General features: G+C 38.3%; 1 protein-coding gene across 6 annotated transcripts in view; it reads left to right on the forward strand.

The window, feature by feature from the left end:
* Positions 1 to 14,963, forward strand: part of LOC117431983 (protein polyglycylase TTLL10-like) — a 90,476-nt gene that overhangs the window by 49,659 nt on the left and 25,854 nt on the right. For 2 of the 6 annotated variants that reach the window (XM_059002304.1, XM_059002307.1), the window contains exons 2-6: positions 5,013 to 5,163; positions 6,746 to 6,952; positions 8,508 to 8,591; positions 9,423 to 9,612; positions 13,646 to 14,175. In XM_059002304.1, the coding sequence (XP_058858287.1) occupies positions 5,013 to 5,163; positions 6,746 to 6,952; positions 8,508 to 8,591; positions 9,423 to 9,612; positions 13,646 to 14,175 (1,162 nt within the window). Of the gene's footprint in view, positions 1 to 5,012; positions 5,164 to 6,745; positions 6,953 to 8,507; positions 8,592 to 9,422; positions 9,613 to 13,645; positions 14,176 to 14,963 lie in introns of those variants that run through there. The other 4 variants (XM_059002305.1, XM_059002308.1, XM_059002306.1 and 1 more) reach the window with 4 other exon arrangements.

A 14,963-nucleotide genomic window follows, 5' to 3' on the forward strand; every position in this document is an offset into this window, starting at 1 on the left:
TTTATACTCAGTGCCCTATTACCAATAATTTAAAAATAGACACATTCCTCAGAGCTACACAGACCACTCCTTTATTTGTGTTGACCTGTAACGTTGAAGGTTTTCACAGGATCAGCTAGGATATCCTTGTGCACAGTGGAGTACACTGCATTCCTGGCAAACTACCTCTGTTCATTGCCAGGAAAAAAGTCGAGCATTTTTTTCTCCTTAGAAAGATACATTGAAAATGAACAATTAATGTTAAAAAAATAAAAAATAAAAATAAAATGCATCACCCTATAGAATTAACTAAATAAAGTCGAATGAAACCTGCTGAATAATGTTACGTTAACGTATTGAATTACATTCCACTTTGTAGTTTCTCCATATACTTAACAACAAACTGACTATACACATATATATATATATATATATATATATATATATATATATATATTATATCTCAATCCTAAAATTCTAGGTGATGCAAAAACTTTCTAGCATTGAATCTATAGCTGTAGATTCAATGCTAGATCTCCCAACGCTTGTTGTAAAATATGCAGTATTAGCATAGATAGTGTGCAAGATAAATAGAGTCAAATTCTACAGGATGGACAGTCTCAAAAACTTTCCAGCATTGAGTCTATAGCTGTAGATTCAATGCTAGATCTCCCAACGCTTGTTGTAAAATATGCAGTATTAGCATAGATAGTGTGCAAGATAAATAGAGTCAAATTCTACAGGATGTCCAGGATCTTGTGCTGTACCTTTGTGAACCACTGTAGTGTAACGCTGGTTTAATTGCAGTCAGAGTAGGTGGAGAGTATCTAATCACTTTGATGGGCTTGAAATCTGTGACATCACAGAGAGAGAGAGAGAAATTCCTAAAACGCCAGGGAAGACTGGCCTGCAGGATTGGACATGTTGTGAACTGCTGTACTGGATTTTTTTCTGCTAGTTCAGAGAGTGAAGAGGTTAAGCAGGGGGCCCATTTAAGGTGGAACCTTGCTGCTTCAGAGAAGGGAGACTGGAAATAGCATTGATCTCTGAATAGGGCTAAACAGACTTGATTAGTGAAATAATGCATGTGTGGGATTATAATTTGGGTGGGTGCTTTTTTGAATGAGAAAGTCTCATTAGTTTGGGTTAATGGTACCTTTTTGGAGTATGCATGTCTCCTTTAATCCAAGTGTGTTGCCATGCATACTGGAAAATGTTGTAATACATACTGTACCCCAAATTTGGGCCAATCAACAGTCAAATTACAGAGAAGGGGCTGAACAAGATAAAACAAGTCTGTTTGATCCCTGTTTAAACTCACATACTATATGTAGAGGCCACTCCATAGGTTATATGTTACAAAGCAGTGAATCACAACATTGCAAGAGTGCAAATGGTTAAGAATTGTGATCCAGAGCATGACACTACCACACGTTGGACACTTGCTTTCTCTTTTGTTTTTGTGCTATATTTTAAGGCCATACGTTTGTGCAGCTGAGCAGTGTGAATTCCAAGTGTCTACAATACATACTAGCAGGTGCTATACTAAATCAGTTTAACAACATTTTAAAGAATGACATTATGAATAAAATGGTTTGATAATATAAACCTGTTCATCATGCAGTTTTACAAATATCAAACAGTATTTTTTTATTTTTATAAAAACAGACATTAAATAACTTGCATTTTAAATCATTATGTATAGGACCTGCTTGTAAGGTTTAGACTACCACCTGCTATTGGCCTTAGCAGCCACTTCTTACCATGCTAGTAGATTAAAGAATTGGCCCCCTTGAAAGGAGATTTGCAGAGAACAGGAACAGGAGCAGTAAAGCAAGTGAAATACTGGTCTACAAGCTATAATAATTTACAATGGCAAAATGTGAGGTGTGTGTAGTTGCAGCATTGTTCTGGTCCAAAAAAGCAATCTATTCAGTCCCCAGAAGTGCTGTAGGTGTATAATACAATGGAAAAGGGGTGCTCAGAGTTCAACAATGCTTTGGAAACTCTTTGCCGGACAATAGCCTTCTTCACACTTTTCGATTTGGTTATCAAGGTGAGAGATAAGGTCATTTTCACTTTTGTTTTTCTCACACTGGCTGTAGAAAGGCTAGACGTTCCAGTAAGATGAAATCATAGGGTACAGCTCCCCTTCAGTGATATCAAATAACAGGTCCTGTAAAATTCGAGGGGCTTTGTTGGTCATTGATATTTATATTAACAGCACTGACAGAGAATGCATTTTAACATTTTATTCTGTTAGGTAATTATTTTTTTTGTTGTTGTTGTACTTGGGGATTGTGACTTTAAAATGTCTTATTTAATTTGTTTTTGGTTGTGCAAGTGATTTTAAATGAATTCCCTGTAATGTTTTGCAAAGCTATTTTATTAATGTTCTGTTGATTCCTTTGTTGAGAATGCCATTAGATTTCACTTAGACCTCCCATATTTGTAAACAGTAGTCCAGCTACTACTTGACCCTTGGTTTCAGTTGGCTGATCTGACCGTCATTAGAGATAAGTTTAAGTAGGAGTTAGGAGCTTCCTATACCACCTCAATTCCAGAACTCAAGGTCAGGTAACCTAGTTAATGAAGTAAGCAGCTGTGTTGGGCTTATCGGGGAAGAGCATTGAAATACCAGGAACAGGGAGGATTGCTCAAAGATGACTCCTTTCTTGCTAAAGGAGGAAGCCACATGGCCGCTTTCCCCAGAATAGCAGCTCACTAGCAACCACTTAAGGCATTGCTCATAATTCAAGGAGGGTGAACACTTGCTATAAAGACAAACCTAAAAATTCAAATCCCACTTAAATAGAGGGAGTGCAGTAAAGAATGTGCAGCTATTGTTATTTCCGGTCATTTTCTGATTTTCATACAATAGGAATGTCAAACATGAATTTTCATATCCACAGTTACTCTGTACTGTAAGTCTGCTTTACAGTGTTTTTTGGAATCTGAGCCCTGCACCTCCATTGCTAAAGGGTGCAGGTAAAGCTGTGTTGCATGTCTAGCTGAACAGCAGACACAGTTAATTCTAGGTTGTCCTCACAGTTCTCTAAGATCAAAACTCCGAAATGATGCCATGCTTCCTGTTTTTGCGGTTTGAGTGGTGAGGGCTTGCAGTGACGCTACTCGGTTGCTATGAGGATCTGCCACACAGGAGTACAAGTCTGAATGTGTACCTGTCAAAAAGAGGTTCAGGTGCAGCACATAATCACTCCCACACAATCAGCTCGAGCTGGAGTTTAACCTCTGCCTTGCCAGAGAGCTTTACAAACCTCACAACAGGCAGTCACATTGAGATTATCAGAATCCACGTCCTTTTGTTTGTATTCTGAATGCAATGTAGATTTACCTACTCTCAAGCTCTTGTTTCCCTCCTCCAAGACTGTGAAAACCTGATCAGTTTTTCTTGGTAATCAATCCTAAGCCCTAATGCCATTCAGACAGAAGTATTCTGCGAGTACAATACGTGCGACGGGGAGCCTCTGGGCATGCACATAGAACTGCTGCTTGCTTTTTACATCATCTTATAGAATTGTAGGTGATAAGCATAACTGGAGACCCCCAGTCAACAATAGCAGGTGGCAAGCCTGAATTTGTCTCCGGAACATCTGTAAAATAAGCTTCATCCTTTTGTCTGGGGTAACAGAGAAAGGCTGCCACCTTGATTCCTATATTATATGGATCATACAAGAGCAATGGATCCTTCCTAAACACCTTGGACTTTCCCACGGAACACTACTACAATATTTACCAAAAATGTACATACCAATGCTAATAGTACACACCTTGTCAACTTGTTTTAGGTTTCGAAAAACTTCAAACTAGTATTCCCTAACCCTTCTTTGCTCTAAACTAAATAGATTCTGTTCCCTTAACTCATATCTTTTAGCCCTGGGAAAAGTTTTTCTTTAGATCCTTCAATGTCATTTTTGTGTGCACCAAAATAAGATTACTTTTCTTAGCGTTTCTTTACTATCACTACGTACTACATTTAGATGGGAAACTGAACTCACAAGTGGCTATGCTGTCATTTTAGAAACCTGTTATTAATAAAGACTTGGAATATATTTCCAGACATCTCGACCCAGTTTTTTATTTTTTATATAGACAGGAACGATACCTGCTGCTTTAAAACCATTGCAACCCGAATTCTCCAGATATGTGTATTCTAAACAGTTAAAAATCTACGAAAGAGATGTTACCGCCTCCTCAGGTGGGCCCTATCAGGTCAATGAATACCTGCTCTAATGACTGTTTACCAGGCAGGCGCAGCATATTGCCTCTAGCTGGGAAACCAGACGGACGTGTTCCTTTGACAAAACAATAGTTCCTGCCTTTCATGCTATTTATAATTTCTCATTGTCTAATATATATATATATATATATATATATATATATATATATATATATATATATATATATAGGTGTGCTGTAGTAGCATTCTGTTTAGGTCTGCTGTTTAGGTATACTCCATGTCTGCTCAATTGTAATAGGCTAGTATACACCTATTTGTTGTAGGAAGTCTATTAGGGAAATGTATAATTTTGAAATCAAGAGAAACACTGTGAATATTTGAAAAACACATATTGTGATGCAATTCTGCACGAGAACAGGTATTATAGTATGAGTCATTCAATGAAAAGTCAATGGAAGCATTAAATTGCAGTTTGAATTTAGAGCCCAGGGCTAACATATCTAGGATACTGTAAATGTTATTATAGACATTTACCATAAAAGCCTAGCAAAGTGTAAAGTGAGGTTGGTAAAGCATATTAAAAAAAACATGTAATCAGTGGTAAACTATGGTAAATGCATAGTATAACTATGGGAAAAAGGCAAAATTACTGTGCAAGTTTACCTAGATAAACTCTTATAAGGGTAGTCATTAAAAGGTGGTAATAGGTACATTATCTCCTACACCACAATCCCCAATGTTGAAGCTTTGGTGACACAGTGCAGGAGTTGACATCAGGTTGGACGTCCATTTGAAATGGGCTGAAATAATCAATGTCTTCCGTTCTGCTCAGAAAAACCTCAAGAAGCTGAAACAGATGAAAGTGAAAGTCCAGCAGCGACTGCAAGATCCAGACCAAAGATGGGAGCTACGGATGAAGTTCCTGCAGCAAGCTAAGAGCTACATTGGGATGCCATACCACAAGAGGTACCATCCGCCTGGATGTAAGTCCATTTCATCAGAATCACATCACAGGTTACTGGTGTCTTGTGTAACTGCCCAATGATATTGAAGAAACTTAATGGATTGCAACTACTAATTGGATTATTTTTGCGGAATTTCTGTAACAGCATTTTTAAATGCTTTCATATCTGTTAATTGACCAATTACAGTAATCCATCGCGTATCCGACTGCGGCTGGACCAGAGTAAGGGTGGATATGTAAAAAGTCGGATGAATGAATCCTGTTTTAAATACCATTATACACAGCTGTAACAATTACTATATTCACACAATTATTGTTTTGAGATTCAGCTTGTATTAGGGAGCTCCCCTAAATCCCTTGGTTAGAAAGATACAGGGTATTAATGCTTGTGACAGAGTAGCCGTCTGCCATGTGGGTGCGTGCATTTGCTGCTGAGTGACAGGCAGGAGATCGAGACGGAGGTTGAAGTTGATACGCCCCGCAGGCGAACAGGATTTATTTACATGTCAACACACTGAACAGTGCAATGGCAGTGCACAGAGCACATATAACAGTGTATGAAAACTTTGGTGGGATCTACAATCTCTGAACTAATCTTCTCTGTTCACTAATAAACAAACTCTGGCTACTCGCCTGGCTGTTGGTGGTTTCGACTTGCTTACTCACTCTTAGGTATCCAACCCTGGTTCTGGTTCTCACCCACTCACACACGCACACACACACACACACACACACACACACACACACACACACAAACACTGTACTGAAGAGCTTGATCATGGCGGACATGTGATGGATTACTGTAGCTCATATAATAAAGAAACAATTTATTCATTCAACATTTTCAAAGTAGTGGTTGTCGACAGTTGGGGCCAGCTCAGAGTATTCATAAACATTCTCCTGCACAGAATGTATTAGTAATATTAACTCAGATATTTTAAATACTTTGATGATTATGGAGTTAACAGTGCCAACGCCAGTTCTATTTCTGGCAACAGAGCAATGGCCAGACAAATAGAATTTACTGCAGATATGACTACTATAGAGAAGAAAGAGGTTTATTTTAATGATCTAAACAGTGGCAGATCTTAATACTGCCACCCTAAACTTTATAAACCTTGAATTCATACATTTGTATTTGTATGTAGCAATGTTAATATGTATCCCACTTAAGGTCTTTAATGGATTTAAAAAGATTACAATGACAATTAGTCAAATTGATGTTCAAACATGCAATATTTAATGAGCAGAAAACAACAATTTAGTCTGTTTTTGTTACTGATATTTTTTTAGAACTCTCTGGTAATCAGCATGTCTCTCTCTTCTCACCAAAAAGTTTGGACAGCACTGCTTTAGATCATTGAAATAGTGTCTTATTGCTCTCTACAAATCTATAACTGTACTGAGAGAAAGTAGTAGTTTAGACAAACATTTCAAAAGTTTCCAATAATATGGGCCAGATTTTCAAAGACTGGAGAAAACACTTTGAAAACATAGCCTTATGCCTCATGATTGAGTGTTTTAAAGTGAAGGGCCTGTTTGGGTTTGTCACTTGTCTTGATTCAAACAGAGGCCCCTCTTCTATCTCCCCTGGTTTCCAGCTCCAGAGTACGAGTCCCCTCTGTTTCTGGATTGCTGTGGGCTGATTCGGAAAGTGCTGCTTGACCTGAAGGAGGATTTTGGCTTTGTTATTGGCCCCGGAAACCAGGCCTATCAATACGACACCCTCCCTTTCACCTTGGCAACGGAGGCTGATATGAAACCTGGGGACCTTGTCTTCATCTCCGGATCATACTTCAATACCCAAAGTAATGTACCCATGCAGTGTATAATGATTTCACAGCATTAATACAGTATATCCACCAGGGTGTCACAGTCTGTGTCTGACTTGTGGGTGGCCAATGTAAACCAACTCCAAAAACTAGGATTTTAGAAAAATGGGTTAGAATTGCTGTTGTTTCCTGTTAAATGTAGTCATAACCATCTTTGGCAAAAGGCTATCCATATGGTAACATCAATAACAAAACTACTACTAGTATTAATAATACATTTTAAAAGCTCCTCTTTTTAATGCCCCTCCAAGCTGATTCCCTTATAAAAGTCTGTAATAGATGCACATTAAGGTAAAAATGCTGAGCTGCAGTGAAACTTTCCTGTCTACAGTAATTTCCTGTCTAGCTGCAATGACAAGACTTCAATAGCCTCCACTTTCCATTTACAATATTCCCTTTAGTTATATTATTTGTTTAATTTAACAGTGCATAACCTTGTAATAATATATGGAAAGGGTTATTATTATGCAATGTGAAACTACCACAGCGTTGAACAGGTTTAAGCAAGGTGGGCCTGGGCGTGTTGGCAGATACTGTATCTCTCAATCGAAAACAACAAAACAAAACTCTGTAAAGACAGAAAATGATAGAGAGACAACCACAGTAGTTGCCTCCTAAGGTAAGTTCATGGTAGAGCAAGCCAGCATGACTTAATGAAATACATACTTCACGTTGATCCGTACAGGAAAAGTAATGGCCAGTTATCAGATGGGAACTCAACTCTAGAAATGCAGCACATTGCAGATATTTGGGAGAAATGACAATATAAGTCCTATAAAACAACATCATTAAAAAAAAACTAACAACACTAGGGCCCTTCTTTGTGTGTGTATATACTCAATATACACACACAAACATATTATATATATATATATATATATATATATATATATATATATATATATATATATATATATATATATATATTTGTTTATTTAGCAGACACCTTTATCCAAGGCGACTTACAGAGACTAGGGTGTGTGAACTATGCATCAGCTGCAGAGTCACTTACAACTACGTCTCACCCGAAAGACGGAGCACAAGGAGGTTAAGTGACTTGCTCAGGGTCACACAATGAGTCAGTGGCTGAGGTGGGATTTGAACCGGGGACCTGCTGGTTACAAGCCCTTTGCTTTAACCACTGGACCACACAGCCTGGTTAGGGCTCTGTACTCCTGACTGGAGGGTTGTGGGTTCAATCCCAATCACTGTTGTACCCTTGAGCAAGGTACTTGATCTAGATTGCTCCAGTAAAAACCCAGCTGTGTAAATGGGTAATTGTATATAAAAATAATGTGATATCTTGTAATAATTGTAAGTCGCCCTGGATAAGGGTGTCTGCTAAGAAATAAATAAATAGAAATATATATATATGTAGTCAAAATTTACATACCCCAATGGAAATTTATAATTTCTCGAAATTTCTCAAAAACAAATAATTACAGGAAAAATCTTTTGTAGCAAAAGTTTTGCTTTTGTGGATAAGGAAACAAAGTTACAAGAAATAGATGTCTACAATTATTTATTTCAGCAATTTTTTTGCAAAACTTTCCTGTGCCATTAGAAGAAAAACAGCCCCATAGAAGGATATTACCATCTCCATGCTTGACAGTAGGTATACTGTTCTTTTCTTTGTACACCTCATCAGACTTTCTCCAAACGTAACGACTATCAGTGATGACTATCAGACATCTATTTTTGTAACTTTTTTTTCTCATCCACAAAAGCAAAACTTTTGCTACAAAAGGTTTTTCCTAAAATATAACTACAACTGTATATATATACACACACACGTACATATACCTATACACATATACAGTCTCAATATGTACTGATGAAATGTTTCAACTAGGACAGTAAAACATTCAAATGCTGCATTTATTATATACATGAACCTGCAGTATAATGTACAGCAAAAAAAGAGACCAACAGTTATATAAGAAATTGGATCACATACCTTTTTTTTTTAAGAGGGAAATATTATCAGCATTGTAATGCAAAGCTTGCCACTGCTGTCATGGAAACAGCTGTTTCAGTTTTTGTCCAGGCAGAAGTTTGTAGAAAATGTAATAAAATGTGATAAAGAAAGTGCTGTTTTAAAGCAGCCACTTGTGACACCCCTCACCTCACCCCACCCTCCTCACACACAGCTATCATACACGGATCACAGCTCACGCTTGCTGTGCTCCAACCTACTCCTACTCAAACTGTACTACCCTATATGGAATCATTTAAGTGATTTCATTGAGGGCATTAATGGGAGGATCTGTTTAGAAGCTGTTCCTTTCCCAGGACTCATGGCATTTCTTCCCAGGAAAGCACATTTTAATTTGACACTGTATTCAAATTGAAAGCCCAACTGCGCCGCCTAGCCACTTCACTGCATCGCATTGCTATCCCTCCTGAATTGCTCTTTATTTTTCTGTTCTTCTATGGCATGTTCCAGTGAAGCGGCAGATCCATGACATGGTTCATGTTGAGATCTGGCTAGGGGAAGGAGAGCGCACCCTGGGTGCTCGCTGGCATCGGGGCAAAGTGCAGATCTTCGACTCCTACAAGTTTGTTTCCTCTTCATACGGTGAAATGAAATACCAGTTCAAATCGATTGAAACGTGGCTCCAAGGAATCTGTGTAAGGTCAGTAAGGTGCAGGAAAGGCTGTGCTCATCTCATAGGTCTTGGGGCAAAACATAAACTAAAGATATCCTCTCCAGTGTTGGACTGGTTCATACATATTTAAACTCAATAGCGACTGGCAAGTAATGTGTCTAAAATTATTGTGTCTTACCTCGTTTGCCATGCTCTCTGAGAGGTGTCGATTTATTCTTTCTAATTATGAAAAAAATAAAGTTAGTGTAGTGTGCACGGGGGTTGGGGTCAGTGTTGGTTGGTGACCAGCGGTATCGGCGCTATGCTTCAGAGCGCGAGGTCCTGCCTGTGAGAAACCCCTGCCGACGGAAACCGTGAGATTCGCCACATTAGCACAACTAAACACTTTTCACAGCAGTCTGATTTGGTTGGTTGCCAGTCTGTCTGGGTTCACCAATCCTGGACATGCATTTGTACCCCTAGAATGCTGGCGGGTGATTGGGGTCTGAATGGCATGCCCGGGATTGATGAAGGCAGATGGAGGGCGCGATTTAATGCAAAGAGATAAATAAGAGTGAATGCTTGAGCGCAGTTGGAGAGCGAGTGAGTTTTTACCATAATATAGTAAACATACTCCGACTGATCCTGGATAACTCTGCAGGCATCTCCATGATGGAAAAAAACCCACAACCTACAGCACATCCACTTGCTTTCCAGATATCAGCATGGAATAAGCATAGCTTTGATCCTATACTTCTATGCTGCCCTTCCATCAAAAGTTATGGGAACAATAGCACTTTCCTCCTTCTGTGTACTGTTTGACAAGCGCCAGTCTGTTTTCTTTGGCCACACATTTCCACTGCACTTTCAGCGAATGATCACACTGCTGTGATAACAGTAAGTTTAGTGCTCTTTAAAGGGAGATGCAGTCTGCTCTTGTGTTTGACAAGTCAATAAACAGATGCAAAGGTCTTGCCAGCAGGGTGCTCGGTACCTTGTCATCTGTTATTTATTCATTATCTTCAGGGTATATGTACAGCAACTCAGATTTCCCAGGAAACAGGTACTGTACCTGTAGCGCTGCTTTCCGATTTCCATGCAGTGCTTTTTAAATGACACGTGGCAGATTCGGCAAGCATCTTCGTACAGGCAACACTGAGAAATGAACTTAGCATTCTCCTCATGAATCACAACTCCAGCAGCGCTGTCAAACTATGCAGAGAAACTGGAATCCTTGGTATTTGCGGATGAAAAGTACATGAAATGTCATACACAAGCATTGAAAGTTCATGCATCTTGCAAGTAATTGTTACTGGGAAGGGTAGCTGGGATAGAGGACTATATAGCTTGAGGTGTGGTGGAGCTGAACAGCAGCCACAGAGTTTTTTTTTCGATGGCTCAGTACTTAAGATGGTTCCTTCTGTAGTTTATGGCCAGCATGATAAGAATATGCTACTGTACTTTAAACTCCTACACATGAATACTGTAATATTACCCTGATGTATAGTACTTATGGATACTGCCACTATAACCTGCTAATGTATTCATTAAAAGTCTCAAGCAAGGAATCTTTCATGAAAGCTTTAACCAGAACGGCAAGGAAATCTCTAGTACCATGTGAATTCATCTGTTTTCTCATTTCTTTGAATCAGACCACAGTATTTATAATCTACCAGCAATTCAGAGTTATGACTGCATGTGACAAGGTGCCCGCCCCTTTTATTATTTATGTATTATTATTATTATTATTATTATTATTATTATTATTATTATTATTATTATTATTATATATTTTTGTATATGTGTGTGTGGACGGACGAAAGCCGTCCGAAATTATTGTTTATTGTTTGAGACCGGCGAAAAGACGGTCTCGTAAAGTGTAGCCCCTGGGAATGTGGCTGGAGCCTTAATAAGGTAATTGTTTAATGGGTAATTAAGGCTCAGTATAAAAGACCCACTCCAGGCTCAGAGTTGGGAGTTGTGAGGAGAGTGATTTTGTTTACATTTTTATTTTATATTTAATTAATAAAATACGAGCGCTGCAGCCCCTTTTTGCCCCGTACATTTATTGTTATTGTTTCATTTCCTGGTCTGACGTCACCACCCACACGCACCACTCAAGCCATCTGTCACACTGCACTACAGAATATTTCATGGGATACTAACTGCAGTACAGGCCTAAGCAGGCTGTAACATGCCATGGTGTTTACAGTCAGACGGAACCTGTAAGGCCGGTTTAAGTAACTGGTTAACTGGGAGCAAACTGGCAGTGTTTTTAGTCATTGCGGGTGTTTTCCCTGTCAATTTTAGCCGTTGTATTTTATGGTAGTTCACTGGCTTGTTTTAGGATGAGAACTTGGTTGCTAGACAGATACATGCAGGCGTTCTGATGCCAACTGGCAATTTGAACAGTCCATGCAGTGGAGTGTTGCAGGACAGGGGTTGTATGCTCTGGTCTGTTTCTGTATACCCCTGCACACTTTAATGCTATTTTTTTCTACTGTTGTTTAAATAAAGTGGGTGTTGTAGCTTTGTTTGCATTCAGCTATAACTGTTGGTCTGGGTGTGGGTGTGATATTACATCCCAGTGTTAAATTTGTTTAAATTTTATCAGCGGTCTGGAATGATTCACCTTAAAATATTGAAGAAAAAAAGTATGCAAGACTGTGTGCTTTTATTAATAATAGTAATAATAATAATAATAGTAATAATAATAATAATAATAATAATAATAATAATAGTTAAGTTTTTTATAGTTAAAAAATGGTGATCACTGTATTCTCCTAAATCAGATGATGAGCTTGGTAGATATGAATATTTAATACACGCAAACTGAATGACTGATGTAATTATTTCCTGATCACACTGCCATGATGTTGTTCAATACCTAGTTTATAGAATCCATCTACAATTAGCAACAGTTACCAAGACAACCATTGCTAGGACAACATGCAGTTGTATACAGTGCCAAGTGTTTACTGAACCTTGTCCAGCAACTTTTGTACCACAAAGTAGAAATATCTGGGAGGAAAACACCTTGATTGGTAATGTTTTTCAATGGACCTGTCAGTCGTCTTCAGGATCAATGAAGAACTCTCTTGAGTGCCGACATCTGCAAGATTCTGTGCTTTGTAAAAGTGTAATTAAAGTTCTGCAAAGATGCATTTAACCCTGAAAGCCCTGCAAAGAGTTTTAGTCTGCTGCTGATACACAAGGTTAGAATTTGCTTTTTATGTTGTAAAATATTTTACTTAGTTTTGTTTATATATATATATATATATATATATATATATATATATATATATAAAGTACAGAACAAGTATGGTAAACTGAAAACGTGTATGTAGGAATACCAGAAATGAGTTATGTTTAAATAAAAAAAGCTTTATATAATTAAAAACCAAACCCAAAATGTCATTACTTGAAAATGCATGCACATTAAATACCTGTAGGTACAATGTACTGTAGTGACCATTTATTGAAGTTTTTACTACATGCACTCACAATACATTGATAATAACTCAATGCGTTATCAACTATTGTACTGTATTTGATCATATCTTTTTTTGAAAGTACTGTATTTAATGTACCGATATTTTGAAGTGTATCCAATTAATGGATTATTCATTTTATCAACTTAGATAAGTTAACTTTTTTTTATTTCAAAACCTGAGAGACATTACATATTACCAAGATAATTTTCCATGAAGATGAACATACTGCTGACCAGTTTCAAACTCCAAGCTATTTTTAACCACGTTTTAGATGGGTATTTTACTACTGCATTTATGTTATATAAATTGCATATGACAATCTGACTGTTTAACTTTCACTGGCAAACCTACACTAAGTATTTTATTGTTAACCTGTCATATTCCTTTTATGACATCGCCCTTGTAGAAACTTTTGGTTTATGACATCACCTTGAATTAGTGATTTTTAATCCTGTTTTTTTAAGTAGTTTCAATTTATTGTAAATGAAAAACTGAATAACATATCATGGTATAAAGTACGGCCTTCTTAACCTATTTTAAGCATTTAGTTAAAGCTTGAGCCTGTTGTTTTACTATTTCTTTCACAGTCACTGCAGTCAACACAAGTGGGGTTTTCCAAAGCAGCTGCCAAGTCCAAAATCCATCTTCTATGAGGAGGATGTACAGGAAGAGATTGAACTAGAGGAGTCAAACAGTGAGCCGGGCATCATGCAGCTGAAACATGGAGACCAAACAGAGCCAAGTGAAGCCAAGCCAGAGAACAGTAAGGACTTGCAGGATGTTCCCAGGACTGGATCAAAGGTCCACAGTGAGGGAGAGATTGATATCGACTCCCCAAGCACAGAGAGTGCAGGGGTGTGCACTTCACCAAACGAGAGGGAGGTCAGTGCACTGGACAACCAAGCTCAGGAAACCGGCCAGCCAGATGCCAAGCCAGAAACCAAAAGTAAAAATATTTTGAACCCTCGTAAAACAGAAACAAAGACGGATACCAGTGCAAACCCAAAGACGGCCGGGGCCACCGTGAGGAAAATGAAGAAGAAGAAAAAGGTGGAGTGCAGAGGTCAAGGGGAAGAGCAGGAGCAGCAGTGTGCTTCAGGACCAGCAGCTGAGGAAGGTGGGCCAGGTGTGCTGGGCTATGCGGTTCCCAGGGCACCTCTTGTTATATGTGTGCTTGCATTTGTGTTAGCATGTATCCTCCAGAGGTATTTGATTTAATATTTTGTGCAGTTATCTGTGTGCAAGTATTCTGTTTTATTAGCTGGGACCTCAAAAGAGTGTGTCTGTGGAAATAGGACTTGTGTAATCAAAATGGAAAACGACACTAAAAATAATGTACAATGATCATGTACTGTAGCTTTACAAATCAATCTGAATATACTGTATATCATTCTTTAGGGCAGTGGTTCTCAAACTTTTTGGACCGTGCCCCTCTTTCTCTTGTTTGTGGTACTTGACACCCCTCCCCTTCACACACATGTACATATACCGGTAAAAAAAATCCAATATGGCACTGGCTTCTCTGTATGTCACTTTCTTTTGCACGAATAAGAGCAAACTTAACACTGCAAATAACAGTTTACCGATTGTGTCCAACGCTTACTAATGCACACACCACGCAGTAAGCCAATAAACAACGTACATCACCAGATGGTAGCGGACTTAATCCAATAGTATGCAAGCTTAAATAAAAGACACCAGTCAGATGCACAGCGCCATCTAGAAACCTTGACATGCCAGCAGTAAGATTTTCTTCAAATTAATATATACATAGGATAAGATGTGCATGATAATTCTTGCCCCCCAGTTTGAGAACCACTGCTCTAAGGGACCAGTTCTCTGCATGCCCAAGCAGAAATGCATTTAGTTTAAATCCACTGACTTTATGAAAGAATATTAGAAGGT

The sequence above is a fragment of the Acipenser ruthenus genome, chromosome 27 (assembly GCF_902713425.1).
Source record: "Acipenser ruthenus chromosome 27, fAciRut3.2 maternal haplotype, whole genome shotgun sequence".
Classification (NCBI taxonomy): domain Eukaryota; kingdom Metazoa; phylum Chordata; class Actinopteri; order Acipenseriformes; family Acipenseridae; genus Acipenser; species Acipenser ruthenus.